This window comes from Narcine bancroftii, chromosome 8, assembly GCF_036971445.1.
Source record: "Narcine bancroftii isolate sNarBan1 chromosome 8, sNarBan1.hap1, whole genome shotgun sequence".
Taxonomy (NCBI): Eukaryota; Metazoa; Chordata; class Chondrichthyes; order Torpediniformes; family Narcinidae; genus Narcine; species Narcine bancroftii.
Genome location: NC_091476.1, coordinates 73,611,182 through 73,634,756, shown reverse-complemented (window position 1 = coordinate 73,634,756; position 23,575 = coordinate 73,611,182). Strand labels below are relative to the sequence as shown.

At 50.2% G+C, this 23,575-nt stretch overlaps 1 protein-coding gene across 8 annotated transcripts in view; it reads left to right on the top strand.

The window, feature by feature from the left end:
• Nucleotides 1–23,575, top strand: part of LOC138740865 (mitogen-activated protein kinase kinase kinase kinase 2-like) — a 54,320-nt gene that overhangs the window by 3,930 nt on the left and 26,815 nt on the right. For 5 of the 8 annotated variants that reach the window (XM_069894093.1, XM_069894092.1, XM_069894091.1 and 2 more), the window contains exons 2-6: nt 15,022–15,079; nt 16,449–16,539; nt 17,041–17,105; nt 19,239–19,294; nt 19,927–19,974. In XM_069894093.1, coding sequence (XP_069750194.1) covers nt 15,022–15,079; nt 16,449–16,539; nt 17,041–17,105; nt 19,239–19,294; nt 19,927–19,974 — 318 coding nt within the window. Of the gene's footprint in view, nt 1–574; nt 749–14,543; nt 14,576–15,019; nt 15,080–16,448; nt 16,540–17,040; nt 17,106–19,238; nt 19,295–19,926; nt 19,975–23,575 lie in introns of those variants that run through there. The other 3 variants (XM_069894094.1, XM_069894097.1, XM_069894098.1) reach the window with 3 other exon arrangements.

Here is a 23,575-nt window from a genome sequence, read left to right as displayed (position 1 = left end):
GGCAGCTCAAGGCAGGGAACCCACGGAGGCTGAGGGAGGGGGGGGGTTCTGCTGCCGTCGGGAGACTTGCGCCGGGGTTGCTGGAAACTGGCTTGAAACTGGCTGAAGGGTGACTGGGTATTGGAAGCGGGATGTGAGGGGGCGCTGAAGGGTTCCTGACCGTGTCGGAGGTTCAGATCCGGAACTCGGGTCGCCGATGGTTTGGATTGGACTCCGTGCAGCTGCAGGGACTGCGAGGACGTGAATCTACGGACACTCAGTGGCTTTGGAGGGGACGACGACTCTCTTTTGCTTCTCTCTCTCTGACTGTCAGAGGCGCTTCAGGCAATTTCTGCCAATGGAGAATCCATCCGCCTTACAGCAGGTGAAAGAAATTTCATGTAAATATGACCCTGTTTTATTACAATGACAATAAATTGAATCTTGAATCTTTGACACCCTCACAAATAAAGAACCCATCAACTTCCGCATTAAATCTATGCAATGAGCTCTCCCTCCCCAGCCTTCTGTGGCAACGAATTCCAGGCTCACCTCCATTCAGCTGAAGAAATTTCTCCCCCTTTCTGGTCTAAAGGGACATCTTTTATTCGGAGGCTGTGCTCTCCGATCCTGGACCCTCCTGCTTCTGGAAGCAAAGTGTAGGACCCTGGTGAAGCCAAATCCGGAGTAAATGCGTGCAGATTTAAGACCATAAGAAACAGGAGCAGGAGTCGGCAATCCGGCCTGTTGAGCTCTGCTATTCAATAAGGTAATGGCTGATCAGATAATGGGTTCGTCTCCACTGACCTGCCTTTTCCCTGCCTCCCTTAATTCCCCAACTCTGTAAAAATTGACCCAACCTTTTCAGTTTTGATGGTTCTAATCCATACTTGCGATTTCAAATTCCCTTTGAAAACATTTTTATTAATTTCATAGAAATATTACATTGTTTAGATATTAATTTTTACATACAGAATGAGTTACATATCAATTGTACATTTTCATATATAATTCTCGAAAAGAAATTAAATATCCTTGTGAGAATTTCGCTTCACCTTCTCATACTGAGATATATATTGTGATTATTCAAACACACTGATTGCTTCCAGTTGTAAAAAAATAAGAACAAAAGACCCCCCTCCCTTACTAATCTACCCCTCCCTCTAAACACAGTCACCAACAAATAAATTGGAAAGAATCGAGTCTCGGATAGAAAACCCCCAGAGCACCCCTGCCTAAGGCAAATCCCGTCATCGTCCAAATCCCGTCAAATTCAACCTTGGTCTCTTTAACGTTATAACCATATAACAATTACAGAATAGAAACAGGCCATCTCAGCTCCTCTAGTCCTCACCAACTTAAGTGATCTCCTCTAGTCCCACCTACCCGCTCCCTGCCCATAAACCTCCAACCCCCTCACTTCCATGCACTTATCCAACCTCCTCTTAAATGACAAACTGACCCTGCTGCACCCACCTCTTCCGGAAGGTCATTCCACTCGGCCACCACCCCCCCCCAGTGAAGAAGTTTCCCCTCATGTTTCTTCTAAACTCTTTGCCCCCAACCCTTAACTTATTCCCCCTCGTTCCAATCTCCCCTACCCTCAGGGGAAAGGGCCTATTCACATCTACTCTATTCCCTACTTAATTTTATATACCTCTATCAAATCCCCCCCCCTCAACCTTCTACGCTCCAATGAATAAAGACCCAGTCTACTCAATCTTTCTATTCTAGATACTGCAATCCAGGCAACATTTTAGTAAATCTCTGCACCCTCTCTACCTTATTCATATCCTTCCTATAATTTGGGAACCAGAACTGCACAGATCTAATTTTTTTCCAAACTCAAACAAAGATGTACCCTGCTGTGTGCGAACTGTCTCTCCACTTCATCCAAGTCGCTTGTCAATCTGTGATAGAGTTTGAAAGAACTGTTCCCAATATCCTTGTTCTGGAGACTCCCAGAGCAGATGTATCGGAGAAGCTTCAACATCAGGATAGTTTAACTTTGGATGTGTGCACTCTGTGTACAACTTTAAATTGTATTAGACAATGATGTGCATAGAATGAAGTTTTATTAATCAGATCGAATGCATTATCCCAATTTTCACCTGAAACTGATTCAAGTCTGATTCTTGATTCGAATCTGTACTTTCAATTTCAAATTCCGATCTGTTCCCACTCTTGTAATGTGCGGTACACTATTCTTTCACGATGCTGGCAGCATTGCCCAAGTCTATCGTAAAGCATATTCTTCATGCCCAGGGTGCTTTTGGCTGCGTACATTAATGGTTTTTTTTCCAGTGTGGAATAAAGGTATTCAAAATCAAATTATTAAAAATGGTAGGTGTGGTACTGTATCTTTTTTGACTTACGATGGGTTTACTGGAACATAACCCTATTGTAAGTTACATTTACTGAGGTCGTCTCCACTGCTTCAATGGGCAGTAAATTCCACAGATCCCCCCCCTCCAGGAAAAGCAGTTTCTCCTAATTTCCATCCTAAATCTACTCCCCTGAATCTTAAGACGACGTCCCCTAGTTCTGGTCTCCCCCACCAATGGGAGCAACTTACCGACCTCTATCTTATCTATTCCTTTCATAATTTTATACTTTATAAAATCCCCTCTCCTTTTATAGCCATATAACAATTACACTACAGAAACAGGCCATATCAGCCCTTCTAGATTTAAGTGAACTCCACTAGTTCCACCTACCCGCTCCCTGTTCATAACCCTCCGATCCCCTCACATCCATGCACTCATCCAGCCTTCTCTTAAATGACAAAATTGACCCTGCTGCAACCACCTCTTACGGAAGGTCATTCCACTCAACCACCACTCTCTGAAGAATTTTCCCCTCATGTTACTTCTAAACTTTTGCCCCCTAACCCTTAATTTATGATCCCTCATTCCAATCTCACCTACCCTCAAGGGGAAGAGCCTATTCACATCTATCCTCATAATTTTATATACCTCTATCAAATCCCCCCTCAACCTTCTATGCTCCAATTAATAAAGACCCAGTCTACTCAATCTTTCTTTGTATTTCTAGATACTGCAATCCAGGCAACATTTTAGTAAATCTTCTCTGCACCCTCTCTACCTTATTGATATCCTTCTATAATTTGGGGACCTTTTGGTCACCTAACTACAGGAAGTTGTTGAGGGTAAGGCAGTGAGTGTTGTATACATGGATTCAGTAAGGCCTTTGATAAGGTTCCTCAGGGAGGGTTCAATCATTAGGTATTAACATTGAAGGAGCAGAATGGATTCAACAATGGTTGAACGGGAGATGCCAGAGAGTTGTGGTCTTTAACGGTTTGTCAGATTGGAAGCCAGTGACTAGTGGTGTGCCTCAGGGTTCAGTATTGGGCCCATTTCTGTTTGTCATATACATTAATGATCTGGATAATGGGGAGGTAAATTGAATTAGTAAGTGTGCGGATGCTACTAAGATAGGCAGAGCTGTGGATAGTGAAGAAGGGTTTCAAAGTTTGCAGAGGGATTTAGGCCAGTTAGAAGAGTGGGTTGAAAGATGGCAGATAGAGTTTAATGCAGAGAAGTGTGAGATGTTACATTTTGGTAGGGCTAATCAAAATAGGACATACATGGTGAATGGTCAGGCATTGAACAGAAGGATCTAGGAATAATGGGACATGGTTCCCTGAAGGTGAAGTCACATGTGGATAAGGTGGGGAAGAAAGGTTATGAGATGTTGGCCTTTATAAATCAGAGCATTGAGTTGAGGATTTGGGATGTGTTAAAATTGTACAAGGCATTGGTGAGGCCAAACTTGGAGTATTGTGTACAGTTTTGGTCACCAAAGTATAGGAAAGATTTGGAGAGAGTGCAGAACATTGCCAGGGTTACAGGGTGTAAATTATAGGGAAAGGTTAAATAAGTTAGGTCTTTATTCTCTGGAGTGTAGAAGGTTGAGACAGGATTTGAATGCGGTATTTAACATTATTAGGGGTGTAGATAGAGTGGACGTAGAGAGGCTTTTTCCTTTAAGAAAGGGGGAGATACAAACGAGAGGACATGAGCTGAGAATTGGTGGAAAAAGTCTAGAGGAAACATGAGGGGGGACTTCTTTACTCAGAGAGTGGCAGGTGTGTGGAACGAAGTGGCGGAGGCAGGCTCGATATTAGCATTGAAGGAGAAGTTGGAGATGTATATGGGCAGGAAAGGAATGGAGGGTCACGGGTTGAGTGTAGGTCAGTGGGAGAAAGTGTTCGGCATGGACTAGAAGAGCCAAGTTGACCTTTTTTTGTGCTGTAATTGATATATGGTTATATCAATAAGATAGAAAGAAGGCAGAGAAGATTTACTAGGATGTTGCCTGGATTTCAGGAACTGAGTTACAGGGAGCATAGAAGAATGAAGGGAGATTTGATAGGTATTTAAAATTATGAGGGTTAGAGTCAGGGTAAATGTAGGGAGAGTGGGTGAGATACAAACCAGAGGACCTGGGTTAAAGGTGAAAGGGGAAAAGTTTAGGGGAAACTTCTTCACACAGAGAGCGTGGAACGAGCTTCCAGCTGAAGTGAATGGGGCTCAATTTTAACATTTAGGAAAAATTTGGACAGGTACATGGACAGGAGGAATATGGAATGGGTGCAGGTCAGTGGGACTAGGCTGAATAATAGTTCAGCACAGACTAGAAGGGCCGAAGGATCTGTTTTCATTGCTGTAATGTCCTGTGGTTCTCGGCACCCAGTCCTTTTGGTTGACTAGCTCAGCAGCTGAAGAACGCTCTGCCCATGCTGACACCTCTTCTCCGGGCCCCCACCCATCGCATCTTTTCACACCAACCCCCTCCATCCTGCCTGCCTGCCAGGCGCACCCACACTGGCCAACCACACCCCCTCTCCTCCTCATCCCTGGAGAGGGGAGCTAAGGGGAAGGTCGTCCACAGCTTGACGCCAGCCCATGGAGGACAGAGCACCAGGGCGTTGACATCCACCACCTGCAGAGGCGTCAGGGAGAGTGAAGGAAGTAAACAGTTCAGTTAGTTTGTGGTTTCCGGCAAGTTCCATCCCCGCTCTTCAGAATTAGTTTCAGAGCTGTTTTGTGCATGTTAAAGAGGCAGTGGAGAGATAATTTTATTTATAACTAATGTATCTTCTGTAAGGCTTTCATAGAACATTCCAGCACAGTACACGATCAAGGGCCAACTAATAGAAACCTCAACGAACTGAACCCTCGCCCCGTAACCCTCCTTTTCTCTCATCTATGTGAGTGTCTAAGACTCTTCTAAATGTCCCTATTGTACAAGCCTCCACCACCCCAACAATGCATTCCAGGCACCCACTGCTCCCCGTGTTTTTTTAAAAAAAACTTCCCCCGATATCCTACCTTCACTCTGTACAGGCGTCCTCTGGGGTTTGCTGATTCCTTCTCTGGGAAATGGGCACCGGCCGCCCACCCTATTGATGCCTTGTCGACCTCTATCAAATCACCTCCCATCCTTGTGTGCCCCAAAGCAAAAAGCCCCCAGCTCTGCTAACCTCACCTCATAAGACACATTCTCCAATTCAGACATCATCCCGGTGAATCTTCTCTGCTTTCTCTCCATGGTGTCCACATCCTCCCTGTAACGAGGGGACCAGAACTGAACACAATACTCCAAGTGTGATCTCACCAGAGTTTTATAGCTGCAATGTGACCTTGGTGCTTTTGAACTCATTCCCCCAAATTAATAAAGGCCAGTAGACTATAGGCCTTCTTAACTACCCTACCAACCTTGAGAGATCAATGGATTTGGACACCAAGGTCCCTCTGTTCACCCACACTGTTAAGAGCCCTGCCATGAACCATTCAAGTTTCCAACGGCATCACCTCACGCTCACCCGGATTGAATGCCACCTGCCACTTCTCCACCCAGCTCTCTTCAGTGCCCTCCACGGCATCTCCAACAACCTCCCCCCCCCACCATGTCACCTGTCGACCCCATCCTTCCGCTTCCTCATCCAGGTCATTTATAAAAATCGCAAGGAGCCGGGCTCCCAGAATAGGACCCGATGGGTTTCCCCGTGTCACTGACTTTGAGTCTGAGCCTTGATGAAGGGTTCTGGCCAGAAGCACCAGCTCTTCTTTCTTTCTTCCACTGATGCCGAGTTCCTCCAGCAGATTGTGGGTTTTTTAGTTCTTTGTTTTCTCTGCTGATTTTTCATTGTACCTTGTTTTGCTTTTTAAATTACTTTATTAATCTTCAAAGTTCAAAGGGGGTATTGAGGCCCAGGCCTCGGAGTTTTGGGATTCCTGCTGCATCCAATCCCCCCGTCGCTGCCTCCTACGTCGGAGAGACCGGGCGCAGACCAGGAGAGCACTCCCCTGGGCACCTCTGCGCCACTGACAGGGGTCTCTCAGCGCCTGACCATTTTAATTCCGCGTCCCGCACTGTCCCACCAAGACCACCTGGAGGAACGCTGGGTGCCTCAACCAAACGGCATTAACGTCGTCTTCTCTGGTCTCTGTTGGCCTCCTTCCCATTCCCTTATTCTTCTCCACCCCCTTCCCTCTCACAGCTCACAGAGCTGTGTTCACCTATTATCTCCTGCTTGTGGGAATCCCACCCTGCCATTTTGTTTGGGCGCCTGCCAACATTTTTCCACACCTTGATGAAGGGCTCAAGCCCGAAACGTTGATCGTGCATCTTTATCTTTGCTCTGTAAAGGACACTGTTTGACCTGCTGAGTTTCCCTGGCGTTGAGTCTTTACTTCAACCGCGGTGTCTGCAGACTTTTGTCTTTTACTTTAGAGGTAGATTTGCTTAGCACCTTCCTTCACCCTGTCCCCAGCAACAGTGGGAACCTCCCAGTTACCAACCATTTCAATTTGGCGCTCCACCCACCCGCTGGCACGCCTGTCCGTGCCAAACAAACGAAGCCACTTGCAAATTGGAGGAGCAACACCGAATACTCCATCTGGGCACTCCCCAACCGGATGGCATTAACATCGACCTCCAGATTCAGTTAGGCTTGAAAACTTCTACAGGTGGTACTGTGGAGAACATTCTGATTGGTTGCATCACTGCTTGGTATGGAGGTGCCAACTCTCAGGACAAGAATAAACTCCATAGGGTTGTTAACTTGGCCTGCGACATCACAGACTCAAGACTCCACTCCATCAAGGACATCGACATGAGGCGGGGTCTTAAAAAAGCAGCCTCTCTCCTCAAAGAACCCCCACCACCCTCTTCACTCTGCTACCATCAGGGAAAAAGGTTCAGGAGCCTGAAGACGAGCCCCCAGCAGCACAAGGACAGCTTCTACCCCTCTGCCATAGATCCCTGAATGATCAGTGAACCACAGACTTTTCGTGCACTATTATTTTAATTTTTTTAATAGTAATTTCATAAGAATGTTTGCACTGTGACGCTGCCCCAAAATAACAAATTCCATGACTTGTTCATGACAAATAAATCCTGATTCTGGTCTGGCGCGTTTGAACCTGCTGCCATTAGTACAAACTCTTTACAGACGGTGCGGGATTCGCTCCCTGATCCCAATCGCTGGTGCTGTAACGGTTGAATCTGCTGCAATCGGGACCGGGGTGCATGTCCCACACTGTCTCTAAGGAGTTTGTAGGGACTGGTGAGCACATCCTGCACTGTCTGTAAGGGGTTTGTACTAATTTCCCGATCGCTGGCGCTGTAAAGGCATTGCGCTGACTACTACACTAACCATTCCACCCCACAGTATTATTTCCTGTTTTAAGCTTTGATATGTTTACATAGAGGGTAACCTTAGGTGTCAATTTCTGTTTTCCGGCATTTTCTGTGGTCCATCGATGGCCAGGTCCCACTGTTGCTGGATTAAAGAGGTACAACCTGCACCTTGAAGAAGAGCTCAAGCCCGAAACATCGGTGATTATCTTTACCTCCTCTGGACCAGCTGAGCTCCTCCAGCACATTTGTGTGGGCCACAATCACAGTGACTGCAGACTTTCTTGTTTAACTTGTGCTGTGCGATCAATGGCCACAAGCAGACCTGAAGCGGGGGATTAAAGGCTTTAATATCCAGAAACATCGGGCATGTCTCTACATGCTGCTGGCCTGGATCCAAGCTTGGTGTGGAGGGAGTAGGGACATCAGCCTTTATGGGGAGAATTTACAGGGTCAGAGGTGGGCCAGCCTGTTCAGTCTAGTGAGGTCACACCCACCCTACCATGTTCCACCACGTTCACCCCTCCCTTTTAGCTGAAGTCCGATGGGGTGAAGCGGGACAGTGTCCATCGTTACTGGTCGTGGAGTCTTTAATAGTACACAGATTCAGCCCGTCCTGTGGCTTTATCTGCTGCTGCGATCGCCACAGTAGCGGTTATGTCGTCGGCTCCTGTGGGACGGTGACCTGTACAGTGGGATGAATCTCTGGGACTGAACTGTTGTTGTTCCAAACGGGTTCCGTGGGGACCTGTTGGTGGTTTCATTCATGGTTGTAGAGGTGGTGGGGTAGGGGGTAGTGGTGGTGGGTTCAAGTGGTCATTTGTCCGGATGGTAGAAGGGACCAGCTGGTCACTGACGAGGGCTTCTGGGTGCACTTCCTCTGCCAGGGCCCCTGATCAAGCCGGGACCCAGACAGACCCATCCAGGTACAGTAGGTGGGCTTACTGGGGGCTCGCATGCAGGAGGTGCACTTCCTCGACCAGCGGGCTCCATCCTGTGGGTCCTAACGTGCCTGCGGAGGAGCAACTGGCCCTGGGGTCATCGGCTAGACCGGCAGTGTGGTTCCTGACACCAACCACCTATGGAAGAGCAGTTTCTTATATGTGTGGCATTCACAGCAGTTCAGAATTGGGACCTGGTGGCGTGCAGCACCTCCGGAAGGTCCACTCACCACTGGGAGACGGACATCCCTTTTGACTTGAGGGCCGAGGGGGTGGCTGAGGACCCCCATCACTGTGAACGCAACTGGGGTCTCCGAACAAGGATGCGGAGGGCTTTAATGACCGTGGGCGTGGTCATATCCAGGCAGGGAATGGCGAATGGGAAACATGAATGCGCGTTCCAATTCGTGGATGGGAGGGGGCCCTTGAAGTCCATCCTGAGATGTTCAGAGGGGTGGGTAGCCCTGATCAGCTGAGCTTTCTCTGGCCGGTAGAAGTGTGTCTTGCGCTCCGCACAGACTGAACAGCTCAGCTCAGTGATTTCCTCTGCAGAATAGGGAAGTTTGCGGGCCCCCACGAAGTGGTTGAGCCTGGTGACCCTGGGATGGCAGAGGCTATCACGGAGGGCCTGGAGGCCATCTACCTGTCCCCTGGTGCAGTTCCCCGGGACAGGGCATCGGATGGCTCATTGAGCTTCCCCGGGTCGGTATAAGATCTCGTAATTGTAGGTGGACAGTTCAATTCTCCACCTCGTGATCTTGTCATTTTTAATTCTTCCCCCCCCCCGCCCCCCCCGCTGTTTATTGTTAAATGTAAATGTGACGTCTCCAGGTCCACCAGATCGTGCCTCCAGTGGCGCCTGTGCCTCCTCCTCAATTGCCGAATGCCTGAGTTCGGGGCCTTGGAGGGTCCGGTAAAAGGATGCCATGGGCCTGCCTGCTTGGTTCAGCGTGGCAGCCAGGGTGAAGTCGGAGGCATCGCTCTCCACCTGGAAAGGGATGGATTCATCAATGGCATCCATCGCCGCCTTGGTAGTCTCTTCCTTAATGCCCTTGGGCCTCCGCCAATGGGGGAAATGTGATGGTCTTCACCAGGGGGCAGGCCTTGTCTGCATAATTGTGGATCCATTGGGCAAAGGCACCTTCCCTAGGCCTTGAGATTTTGGGGCAGTGGGAGTTCCAGAAGGGTGGGGTGCATTGGTGCCATTCTCCACCATGTACCCCATATGGGCTCGTGAGGTGCAGAACATGCACTTTTTCTGGTTGTATGTTAAGTTCAGAGCTTTGGCGGGGGCCTGGAACTTCCGCAGGTTTGTGTCGTGTGCCTTCTGATTACGGCCGCAGATGATGAAGTTACCCAAGTATGGATAAGTGCCTTTTAACTTACTGGCCTCCACCATGCGGTCCATCTCCCGCTGGAACACCAGCTTCCTGTTTGTGAGGCTGAATGGGACCCCCAGGAAATGGTAGAGGTAGCCGTGTATAGACAGTCCTCCAGGCGGATCGGGATTGGTGATACGCTGACTTAAGATTGATGATGGAAAAGACCCGGTACTACACTACCTCTTTCGCCATTTCAGCTATATGAGGGGGGGGGGGGGGGGTAGGTGTCCAATAAGGCGAACCGGTTGATGGTCTGGCTATAATCAATGACCATCTGGTGCTTCTCCCAACTCTTCACCACCACTTGTGCACCACCCCCCCTCCCCCCCCCCCCCCCCCGGGGCTGTTACTGGGCTCCACAATTCCCTCCACTAGCAGTCACCCCTGTCCCTGGGACTGTATCGTCAACTTTCAGTGGTGACCAGTTTACAGTCTGGAGTGAGGTTCTAGAATGAGGTGAGTGGACCTGGAGGGTGGCCAGACCGCAGGTCAGGTGCCGTGTGTCTGCTTGGCCGTGTTCAGAGGAAAGGGTGGGCCCTTCCAGGCATTGGTTATTACTGACCATGAGGGGAGAGTGGGGCCCTTCAAACTGCATCAGCATGCGCGGACGTGGGGTTTTTATACCTTCTTCCCCTCACGGTCAGGGTCATGGTGCGGCACCCGTGGATTTCTGTGGAGCGGGATTTGGACGCTAGGCCTACCTTATGCTTGGCAGGGGACACTGCAAAGAAATAGCTTTGGACCATGCCGGCCGACCTGGAGATCCCAAAGCCAGCTGCCCCCTTCCTGGACGTGACATAATTCCCATATCATCTTCCTCCTGTTCCTGCCGTTCGGTCCCCGGTTTTTGAAGTGGGCTGATCCAAGGTGGCGGCGTGGGCCGCGATCCACGCGGGGTTCTACTGGAAGGAAGGTTTAGAGTGGCATACCTTGGGCATAGCACCCCTTCCTCGTGCAGTTCAAACAGGTTGCGCTATGGGCCAGGCAGTACTTGCGTGGGTGCTTGGTCTGGCCACAGTAGTTGCTCTGTGGCAGCAGTCAGGGTTCCCAAGATGGTGGCATGGCTCACAGTGTAAGCCTCAGCATTCTTCCAGGCTGCTCCAATGATCGAGCCACCTGCACAGCTTCCTGAAGGGTCTGACTACCCTTCACCGGGAGTCCCTCGCGGAAATGGTTGAAACAAGCCGGCCACTAGCCCATCACCGAGGAGTTCCTCTTGGTGGACCTCCAACGTTGGGCCACCAGCTGGTAACGTGCGTACATAGAGTTCACGGGAGCACTGTATGGCTGCTGCAGCAGGGCCATCGCACCCTCGTACTTCTCCCACGCTATTTGGTGGCCCACTGACGAAAAGAGCAGATCGGACTTGGCCACGTCTGTGGAGATCTCGTGGCCTTTAAGCAGTGTAGCCACATATCAAACAACGGAGGTCGCCCTCCAGCTCCTCCACTTGGATCGCCTTGTCCATGGCAAGTAGTTCAGGCATTAAATTGTGGCACAATCAATGACCACAAACAGACACAAAGTGAGCGATTAAAGGCTTTAATATCCAGAAACATCAGGCACGTCTCCACGTGCTGCCGGCCCGCATCCAAGGCTGGTATGGAGGGAGGAGACTAGGGGCATCAGCCTTTAATGGGAATCTTATGGGAGGAGTTACAGGCTGGAGGTGGGCCAGCCTGCACCGGGGCTGAATGCCGAACTGTGGGCAATAAAGAGCATTCCTGATGTGTGCATCCAGTGGGTCTCAACCTTCTTCCTTCCACTCACATCCCTCTGCCATTGGGGCTCTGTGATTAGTAAGGGGTTGCTTAAGGTGGGATGTGGGTAGGAAGAAAAAGGTTGAAAACCACTTTTTTAATCGTCCCTCATGTACTCGTCATGTGCACCATTTCAGAACTCCCAAAGGAAATGGGCCAATGACCATTTTTCTCAAGCAAAATATCTCAGTGACAATCGTTTCTAGAACAGTGGTTCTCACCCTTCCCTTCCCATTCATATCCCACCTTAAGCAATCCCTTACTCATCACAGAGACATAGGGATGACTTAAGGTGGAATGTGAGTGGGAAGGGAAGGGTTGAGAACCACTGCATCTGGGCTGCAGGGTTTTGTGTAGAGCCAGTGATTGCAGTGAAACATGAACATAGATGCTGGACAAACTCAGCCTGTCTCACAGTGTCCACGGGTGCGAGTAACGAGCAGGCAAGGGGCCTGTATTAAAAAGCGAGTGGAGAAGGGAAGACTGGGGGGTGGGGGGAAAGGAGAGACCAACAGACCAAAGGTGTTATTCAGATATGTCAATGACTAAATTTGGATGAGAGGGGGAGATTGTGTGAGTGGGTGATAGTGTTTGTGTTCAGAAGGTTTTGGATGGCCCGGTTAGCGCGACGCTGTTAAGGCGCCAGTACCCCTGGGTTCGAATCCCGTGCTGTCTGTAAAGAGTTTGTACGTTCTCCCTGTGTCTGCGTGGACTTCCCCGGGGGCTCCGGTTTCCTTCCACCGTTCAGAACGTGCTGGGTTTGTGGGTTAATTGAGTATAATTGGGGGCCCTAGGCTCGTGGGCCAGATGGGACTGTCCCCTGTGTTGTATGCTTAAATCTGGTTTTTTTTAAAAAGCTCATCTCCCAATCCCTGAGGGCGCAGGGATTGGAACACCTATGGAGAGATCCCTGTGTTATTGACCTTGGGGTTCTCTTGGGTGATCTTTGTGTCTGAACTCAGGAGTGGGTAACAGGATGGTGCGGAGGGAGCTTCACTTGGTGTCTAACCACGGGAGTGTGTGATGGGACAGTGTGGAGGGAGTTTCACTCTGTGTCTGACCCCGGGAGTGTGTGATGGGACAGTGCGGAGGGAGATTCACTCTGTGTCTGACCCCGGGAGTGTGTGACGGGACTAAAACCTAATGTAGTCCAAAGTTTCAGATGAGTAAAGCTGAATCAGAATTGTTATTGTTCCTGATTTCCATAAGCTGATGATTAAACCTGAGCTTCAGTGGATGAAATATCGTGCATAAGCTCAACTTACTGTCCGAGTTCGGGTTAAGAGAGAAAGTTGTCCTCCTGTCCAGCCCAGGTTCTGGCCGCAGGCTACAACCCCCTGTGTTGGTCTTCACAGCCTATCAGGATCAGGTTTCGATCGTTGTCTTTTTGGGGTGTTCTGAGGGGTGGAATAGTATGTGTTGGGCACAAATCAGGCTGTGTGAGGCCTCATATGGTGTGGGCCATGGAAGGAGAATTAAAATCTTGTTTGGGACTGCACGATAGTGCTGCGCAAAAGACACATCCGGTGCAAGGTTATCAGTGGGGGGCTTCCTGTGAGGGCACTCAGAGAGATCTTTGTGAAACGTACCAATGTCAGGATGCCACGGCCTGTGCTGTTGCGGGTTTGCAGAGTTCAGGAAACCAACAAGAGGAAGGTGGTTACTTCACAAAGCCCTGATCCCTCCCCCTTTCCTCCACTTCCAGCCATGGGATACCTCATGGGCGAATCTCTCTGGTATCACAAAGAGACGTTGCAGGAGATTTCACATAAGCAAGACTCCATTTTACCCATTACAAAGTCCAGGGTAAATGATCAGAAGCCATCCCGTCTCACATTCCTGGGGTCAGACACAGAGTGAAACTCCTTCCGAAGCATTCCGTCACACAGTTGCGGGGTAGGACACGGAGTGAAACTCCCTCCGAACCATCCTGTCACACAGTCGCGGGGTTGGACGAGTGAAGTTCCCTCCACAACGTTCCATCACACACTCCCGGAGTCAGACACAGAGTGAAGCTCCCTCCGCACCATCCCGTCACTCACTCCTGGGGTCTGACACAGAATAAAGCTCCCTCCACACCGTTCCGTCACACGCTCTCGGGGTCAGACAGAGTGAAGTTCCCTCCGCACCATCCCGTCACACATACCCAGGGTCCGACACAGAGTGAAGCTCCCTGTGCACCGTCCCATCACACACTCCTGGGGTCAGACACAGAGTGAAGCTCACCATCCCATCACACACTCCCGGGGTCAGACACATGAAGCTCACTCCGCACCGTCCCATCACACACTCCCAGGGTCAGACACAGAGTGAAGCTCCTTCTGCACCGTCCCACCACACTTTCCCGGGGTTAGATATAGGGACTCCATGTCCTGTCACACACTGTTGGGGCAGAGAAAGCTCGTCTCACGAGATTTGCAGTGGTCTTGGTTTGAGCCCTTAGAATGTTATACCTAGACAACAAGTTCCCGTGAATAGTGAGGGATGATGAGTTAATTTGAAGGGGCGACTGCCCGGTGTAACCAGAGCTTAGAGTGCTGGGACTTAAGGTGACGGAACATCCTCTGCTGCCTTCTGAATCATGGGGATGATGGTGTGGAGTGTGATAGGACTCATGGGGGAGGGGGAAGGGTGCCTGTGAATAGACTGTACATCTCTGTGAACTGAGAGGAGCGGGCGTTAGTTCTGCTGTGGGTGAACACGGGGTTATCTTTGACGATCATTTCTCTGATCTTCTGCAAAGCTTCCTGTTTTGAAACTGAAGCCAGTGATGAAGTCTGTGCATTTATATAGCACCCTTCACCTTTCTCCAGATCCATTGACAAGCACAGCAGCTGCTATGTTGGTTGGTCATCTCTGCACCACCCCTCCCACAGCCCTTCCCTCCTCACCACCACTCCAACAGCCCCTCCCTCCTTACCGCCCCTCCCCTCCCTCCTCGCTGCCCTCCCTTCTCACAGCCCCTCCCTCCTCACTGCCCCTCCCTCCTCGCTGCCCCTCCCTCCTCACTGCCCCTCCCTCCTCTCTGCCCCTCCCTCCTTGCTGCCCCTCCATCCTCACCATCCCTCCTCGCTGCCCTTCCCTCCTCACCATCCCTCCCTCCTTGCTGCCCCTCCCTCCTTACCATCCCTCACCATCCCTCCTTCCTCGCTGCCCCTCCCTTCTCGCAACCCCTCCCTTGGCATTGCCTCTTGACTGCTCCTCCCTTCCGCCATCCCTTCCTCCCACAGCATTTTGCAGCCTTTGAGAACGTTACTCATTTTAACGTTGACCCCCTTCCCCCTTCCCTAGGCTCGGAACATGGAGACCAGTGGCCTCAGTGCCATCAAGATCATTAAATTGGATCCTGGTAAGTTAGCTGGAGAGATGTGAGGAAGAGAACACCATGATCCAGCGCGTGGATATGGACCTTTGAGTGACCATGTAGTCGAAGCTGTGACCCTTGGGGACCACACCGCAGAGAGATGACTTTAAGCTATGGTCCCTGGGTTTAGCCCCTGTGTGGACTGGCAGTATATGGGTTTGACCCTTCTTCTCAATCCCTGAGTTTAACTGCTGCTCAGTCAATAAGAACATAATAAACAGGAGCAGGAGGCGGCCATTCGGCCCATCGAGCTCAGCTCTGCCAGTCATTGAGATCATGGCTGATCTGATGATGGGCTCATCTCCACCGACCTGCCTGTTCCCTTAATTCCCCTACAATGTAAAAATCTCTCCAACCTCAGTAAATCCATTTACTGAGGTTGCCTCCCCTGCTTCAATGGGCAGCAAATTCCACTGCTTCCCCACCTCATCTCCATCCTAAATCTACTCCCCTGGATCTTGAGGCTACATCCCCTCGTTCCAGTCTCCCCCACCAATGGGAACAACTTGCCCACCTCTAACTTATTTACGCCTTTCATAATTTTATATGTTTCTGTAAGATCTCTCTCTCATTCTTCTAAATCCCAGCGAGTCCAGTCCCAGATGACTCGATCTCTCCTCGTAGGCCGACCCCCTCATCCCAGGAATCTCTCCGGTCCCTGGATTTAACCTCTCTTCCCGGTCACAAGGGTTGACTCACATCGGGCCCCCTGAAGGACATGGTTTCTGCCTAAATGTGGGTAGGAGAGGTTTCTCCCTCCAACTCCACCTTCCCCCTAACCTTACTGACCACTTTCCAAATCCTCCACTGCCCTGTGTGAGTGGGCAACGGGGAGGTGGGGCGAGGGGTTGGAAGGTTCTGTTAGTGAAGGGCGACGAGTTGGAGGGTCTTGTTACAGAGGGGCAAAGGGTCGGGGGGACCCGATATAAGGGCAGCAGGCCTGCTCAGTGAATTTGGCTTCCTGTCCCCTCCTGAACTGCCGACCCTCCACATGGGACATGGGATGCCTTGTCATGGGTCACTGTGCCAGTGTGAGCCTTCTCGTTAATGCCTCCCTCTCCCCTCCCCTTTCTCCCCTTCCCCTCCCCACCTCCCTTCCCCCTCCCCTCCTCCCTCTCCCTTTCCCGTCTCCTCTCCCTGTCCTCCCTCTCCCCTTCCCTCCTCCTTCTCCCCTCCCCTCTTTACTCCTCTCCCCCCCGCCTTTCTCTCTCCCCGTCTCTCTCTTTCCGTGTCTCTCTTTCTCACTCTCTCTCTCCTGTCTCCCCTTCACCACCCACTTCTCCTCCCTACCACCTCCACTCCGACCCCCTTCCCCTCCCCCATCCCCACACATCTGCCCACACCCCTCCACCAGGAGACGACGTGTCGTCCCTGCACCAGGAGATCACCATGATGAAGGGCTGTTGTCACCACAATATCGTTGCCTACTTCGGCAGCTACTTCAGGTGAGTGCGGCCGTGGCCCATGGGGGGTGTCAGTGGGGAGGGGTCCCAGGACAGTCACCCATCCCTCACCCACACTCTTGACCCCACATCAACAGCAGTCCCTCACCCCTCTCACTGTGCTGGGGTTTGGGGACGGATTCGAAGACCCATGATCAGGACATCGGCCCCTCCTCCATCACCTCCCCTGCCCCACAATCCCCTCCCTCCTCACCGCCCTTCCCTCCTCACCGTCCCTCCCTCCTCACTGCCCCTCCCTCCTCACCTCCCCTCCCTTCACTGCCCCTCCCATGGTGGAGAGAAGTTGAGGGCGTGAAGTGCTTTCCCACTGACCCCAGCTGGACGTCGGGGTGGGGAGATGCTGAACCATCGCATTCTCCTGTGAAGGGTGGGCGACGCACAGGGTTCCTGGACCTTTGCATGGTTCGAGAGTGAGGGGGATGTTCCCCAGGATCAAAGTGGAAGGGGGCTGTGATGAACCTGCCTTTCCTCTGTCTCCATCAGGAACAATAAGCTGTGGATTTGCATGGAGTTCTGCGGGGGTGGGTCCTTACAGGACATCTACCAAGGTGAGCATAATCTATCCAAGGTCAATCCCAAGGCCACAATCTGGGGGTGGGGGGAGACTGCAGCATCTGTGGGCATACACGTCCTCCATTTGGGACCTTTTTTGGAAACTCTCCTTCCAGACCAACCTCCTACCCTCATGGATGTGACCCATCACCTTCTAGACTAGGGCAAGCTATCCAGTCATCCAGACCTAGCATTCACGAATTTTAAACATAGACGAACAGCATGGGCCCACAAGCCTGCATTGCCCAACCCCCGGTACATTTTCTGGGGAAACTGGAGCATCCCCTCCCAGACACAGGAAGGATGTGGAAACTCCTTACGGCCCAGCGTCGGATCTGCACCCGAGACCCTGCTCCGTCCCCACCTCCGCCCCAGCCCCATTGGTCGAGATCCCGTGACCTCGGACCAATGGCCATCACCCAAGCGGAGGAGGGTCCGGAATTCCTCCCCCACTTTCCGACGGTTGACCCAAAGCGCTGCCAGCTGCCTGGCGCCGACATCAGATCCACGTGGCCACCTTGTTTGCGGATTGGTGGCTGAGTGGAGGGCGAAGGGGGGCGGCCTAGAAGTGAGCCAAGGCACAGCAGATGGGATTTAATTCGGCGTAGCGGTTAGCGTGACTCCGTTGCACCGCTAGCGATCGGGACCTGGCGCCGTCTGCGGAGAGTTGGTGCGTTCTCCCCGGGTCTCCGTGGGATTTCCCCCCAGGGGGAGCTTTGGTTTCCTCCCACCCTTCAAAATCATTACGGGATGTAGGTTAATGGTGTGTAAGTTGGGCAGCACAGACACGTGGGGCCGAATTGGCCTGTTACCGGGTCGTGTGTCGAAATTTTAAAAAATGTTAGTGTGAGGTGTTGTAACGTTACAGCCCACAACCCAGGATGTTGTGCCTCATCGACAAACTAAATCCTCCCTTCCTCACCCCACATGGCTCTCAAGAATCCATGTGCCTTGAAGGTCCCGACTGTAGAAGGCTTCTACCACCACCCCTGGCAAGGCATAACCCTCTGCAGAAAAAAAAAATCCTACCCCTGACGCCTCCCCTAAACCTCCCTCCCCTCACCTTGTACAGACATCCTCCGAAGTTTGTGGCACTCACCCCCTGGAAACGGGTGCCTCTCAGAATCTTGCCAACCCCCATGACATCACCTTCGTCACTCCAGAGAGGAAAAGTCCCCGTCTCTGCCAACCTTGCCCCATGAGGCACGTTCTGCAATCCAGGCGACATACTGGTGAATCTCCTCTGCCCCCTCTCTGCAGCTACCCTATCCTCCCTGTAATGAGGTGACCAGAACTGAACACAATGCTCCAAGTGGGGATCTCGCCAGAGTTTTATACGGCTATGATGTGACCTCGTGGCTCTTGAATTCATCACCCCCGTCAACATGCCACAAATGTCCTATCAACCTGCACAGTAACCTTCAGAGATCTATGGATTTGGAGACACCCAGGAATTTGGAGTTCTTGACCCCCTCCACTACTGAGCCCTCGGTGAGGACTGGGTCGTGTTCCCCTGACTCCCTCCTGAAGTCCACAATCATCTCCCTGGTTTTGCTGATGTTGCTCTTGTTACGCCATTCAATGATCGATGTCCCTCCTGTACGGTTCCCATGACCCTGCTGACCCCTGGGGTGTCATCGGCAAACTTGTGGAGGGCACTGGGGTCATGCCTGGCCGCGCAGTCGCAGGTGTGGAATGAGTAGAGCAGTGGGCTAAGCACGCGGATTTGGGGTGCACCTGAGTGACCCCGTCTCGTCCAGTCTGTAATTCTCTCCTGCCGGCTAGGAATTGCAGACTGTGGTGCCCCTGAAATGTGCTGTGGCCCCCAATGAGATGGGCAGAACATTCAGACTCCTGACAAACAGTGCTGGATTTAAACCCAGGTCGCTTGCGCTGTCATAGTGTCACGTTAACTGTCTTACACGGAATTATTGTACCTTGGGCACTGAACGGCTTGAGATAGAGGCCCTCATTGAGAGTGGTTGATCTCAACCTTCTCTCCCTCACATCCATATCCCTCTATTTTTCATGCATTTTAATTATAATGGAAGACTTGGCCTGGACTCGTGGTGATGCTGGGCTGGGCGTTCTTCCCCCAACTTTCTAACGTCTTGTGTCCTTTGCCACAGTCACGGGTCCCCTGTCAGAGAAACAGATTGCCTATGTTTGCAGAGAAACACTTCAGGTAGGTGCGTAGTTCTGAGAGTTGGGATCAAGCTGCCCACCAGGCAGACTCGTGCCTTGCTGTTGGACTCCCAATGCCCCGGGAGTGCGTGACGGGACGGGGCAGAGGTAGCTTCACCCTGTGTCTGACCCCGACGATGCGGAGGGAGTTTCACTCTGTGTCTGACCCCAGGAGTGTGTGACGGGACGGTGTGGAGGGAGCTTCACTCTGTGTCTGACCCAGGAGTGTGTGACGGGACGTTCGGAGGGAGCTTCACTTTGTGTCTGACCCCGGGAGTGTGTGACGGGATGATGCGGAGGGAATTTCACTCTGTGTTTGACCCCGGAAGTGTGTGACGGGACGGTGAGGAGGGAGCTTCACCGTGTGTCTTACCCAGGAGTGTGTGATGGGACAGTGCGGAGGGAGCTTCACTCTGTGTCTCACCCTGGAAGTGCATGACGGGACGGTGTGGAGGGAGCTTCACTGTGTGTCTGACCCCGAGAGTGTGTGATGGGACAGAGCAGAGGGAGCTTCACTGTGGGTCTGACCACGGGAGTGTGTGATGGGATGGTGCGGAGGGAACTTCCGTCTATACTTGAGATGTGATAGGAATTAATTTCACAAATAATTGGAAATAATCTTCTCTCTTCAAGGGCCTTCAGTATCTACACAGCAGTGGGAAAATTCATCGAGACATTAAGGTAATTTCAGAGGTGGAGTAGCCCATGTGGAGCATCTCCAGGTGGGATAGGATTGGGCAGCCAAGATCCCTGTGTGGAGCAGGGGAAACACCTGCTGTGATGTCATCGCAGTTCCCTGTTGTGTGGCCACAGCTGGGCATCCTTCGCCCACCTTCGTTCACTTTCTCCCCTCCTCGTTCCATAGAACCATGAAACACTACAGCAATGAAGCAGGCCCTTTGGCCCTTCTGGTCGGTACTGAACTATGTTTCTGCCTTGTCCCTCTGACCTGCACCTGGAACATCATTCAGGTGCCTTGCCTTTTAGGTATGGACGATCACGTCTCTCCATCCAGCATGATCTCTGTTCCCTTGAACTGTAGTTGTTGCCTCCCCTGTTCCCTTTCAGTGAAGGCTCCATCTTTGAGCTGAGACCGTCATCGATGCTGTTCAAGGGAAAAATACTGAAGGGGTTTCCCGTTTCCGCCTTCAGTTGTAGTGTCCACACTGGACGGGCAACCCTGCCCATTGATCCGCAGATTCATCTGCCCAGCGTTTTCAGTTTTACAACCATGAATTCCAATTTGTAGAATCCGATTGTAAAAGCCATCCCCCATCTGCAACCCATGGCTTCGCGTGACCCTGACTGAGAGGCTGAATAGATCCGACACCTTACCTAAGGGTGGCCTGTAGGCTGTCGGATGGAAGAAGCACATCACACCTTCTTTCGCTGAGCAACTCTACAACCCCGAGACCCAGAACATAAACCTCCCTTCCATGCACCTGTCGCACTTCAGAAAGAAATTCCCACTCCGACTCTCCGTCCCATACCTGACAATGCTGTGCCAAAATACACCCCTCCAGTCCTTCTGCCATGATCACATTATAAGAACAGGAGGCCCATCGAGGCTGCTCCGCCATTCTATCACGAGCTGGTCCATCCGCCCACCCAGCCCCACTCCCCAGCTTCTCCCCGTAACACTGATGCCCTGACTCATCAAATACCTGTCAATCTCTGCCTTAAATACACCCAACGACCTCACGTCCACGGCTGCCTGTGGCCACATGTTCCACAGACTCACGACCCTCTGGCTAAAGAAATGTTTCTGCGTCTCTGGTTTAAATTGATGCCCATTTATCCTGAAATTGTGCCCCTTGTCCTAGACTGCCCAACCACGGGAAACATCTTCACCACATCGACTCTGTCCAGGCCATTCATCATACGAAATGCCTCCATGAGGCTCGCCCTCTTCTTCTGTACCCTATCGAGTCCAGTCCAAGAGCCAACAATCATTCCTCATAAACCTAACCCTTTCATTCCTGGGATCGTTCCAGTAAATCTTCTCTGACCCCTCCCCAATGCCAGCACGTCCTTTCTCAAATACGGTGCCCAAAACTGTCTTCAGTCTCCATGTGAGGTCTCACCAGTGCCCTACAGAACTACAGAATCTCAACATCAAATTCCTGCTCATGCATCCTATCCCTCTAGAAATGAATGTTAACCTTGCATTCGCCTTCTTCACCCTCAACTCACCCTGGAGGTTGTCCTTCAGGGGACCCAACATGAGGGCTCCCAGGTCCCTTTGCACCTCGGAATTTGGAATGTTCTCCCCACCCAAAAATCAGTCAGCCTGTCTACTTCTTCCACCAAAATGCACGACCGTACATTCCCCAACGTTATATTTCACCTGTCACCTCTTTGCCCGTTCTCCTCATCTACCCCAAATCTCTCCGCGGCTTCCCCGTGTCCTCAGCACCATCCGCCCCTACCACCTGTTTTGGCATCGCCTGCAAACTTAGCCATAAAGTCTTCTATTCCATAATCAGAATCGTTTAGATATAAGGTAAAAAGAAGTGGCCCCAACACCAGCCCCTGTAGAATACAACTGTAGAACCATAGAACACTACAGCACAGAAAACAACCATTTGGCCCTTTTAGACTGTGCCAAAAGATTATTCCTCTAGTCCCATTGACCTGCTCCATCCAGACCCCTCCCATTTATTCTTAAAACTTAAGAGTGAACCCGCATTGACCAGCACTCTCTGTGGAGAAGTTTGCCCTAGAGGCATGTCCTCTTGTATTTATCTAATTGGAAAGAGCCAACTTGCATTTACTCTGTCTGTCCCCCTCATAATTTTAAACACCTCGATCAAATCTCCCCTCATTCTTCTACGCTCCAAGGAATAAAGTCCCAACCTGTTTTTTTTTAAATTTTTTTATTTTTCACACTATAAACCACATTGATCAAGATACATACATTTTCCATTTCAAATATATACAGTGTCGTTTTCTCCCCCCACTCCCTCTTCCCATCCCACCCTCCCTACCTTCCCTCCCATTCATTTAAAGTTCAGAATCTAAGATACATTAAACCCGTCAAACAATGTTGTCACTCAATAAAAACAAACAAGAATTTCCACTGAGTCAATTCTTTTCATTCCCTTCTCCTTCTGTCATTTTAGGTGGTAGATGTCCCCGGTAGGTTTTCTCTATTGTGTTTCATGTATGGCTCCCATATTTGATCAAATATTGTAATATTATTTCTTAAATTATATGTTATTTTTTCTAATGGAATGCATTTATTCATTTCTATATACCATTGTTGTATTCTCAAGTTATCTTCTAATTTCCAGGCTGACATAATACATTTTTTTGCTACAGCTAGGGCTATCCTAACAAATCTTTTTTGTGCACCATCCAAATCAAGTCCATATTCTTTGTTTTTTATGTTACTTAGGAGGAAGATCTCTGGGTTTTTTGGTATATTGCTTTTTGTGATTTTATTTAATATCTGGTTTAGATCTTCCCAAAATTTTTTCACTTTCTCACATGTCCAGATTGCATGAATTGTTGTTCCCATTTCCTTTTTACAGCGAAAACATCTGTCAGATACTGTTGGGTCCCATTTATTTAACTTTTGAGGGGTAATATATAGCCTGTGTATCCAGTTATATTGTATCATACGTAACCTCGAATTTATTGTATTTCTCATAGTTCCTGAGCATAACTTCTCCCATGTTTCATTCTTTATCTTTATGTTTAGATCTTGTTCCCATTTTTGTTTAGTTTTACCATTTGTTTCCTCGTTCTCCTTTTCTTGTAGTTTAATAAACATGTTTGTTATAAATCTTTTGATTATCATTGTATCTGTAATCACATATTCAAAATTACTTCCCTCTGGTAACCTCAGACTGCTTCCCAATTTGTCCTTCAAGTAGGATTTCAGTTGGTAGTATGCCAAATTAGAGTTATATTATATTTATCCTTCATTTGTTCAAAGGATAATAATTTATTTCCTGAAAAGCAATTTTCTATTCTTTTGATCCCTTTTTTCTCCCATTCTCTAAAGGAAAGGTTATCTATTGTAAAAGGGATTAGCTGATTTTGCGTCAGTATTAGTTTTGGTAGTTGGTAGTTTGTTTTATTCCTTTCTACATTTCTAAAACATCAAACATTTCCTTTATTCTCCTATCTAAAATTTCTTTAACCCCACTATCCCCTCCCCTTCCTGAGTTGCCCTTTATCCCTTGTCTGGCAACCACATCTCCCCTCTCCATTTGGATTTGCGAATTCACTCGCAAGCGTCAACTGATTTCGCAGTGACCGTAACTCCTCTCCACCC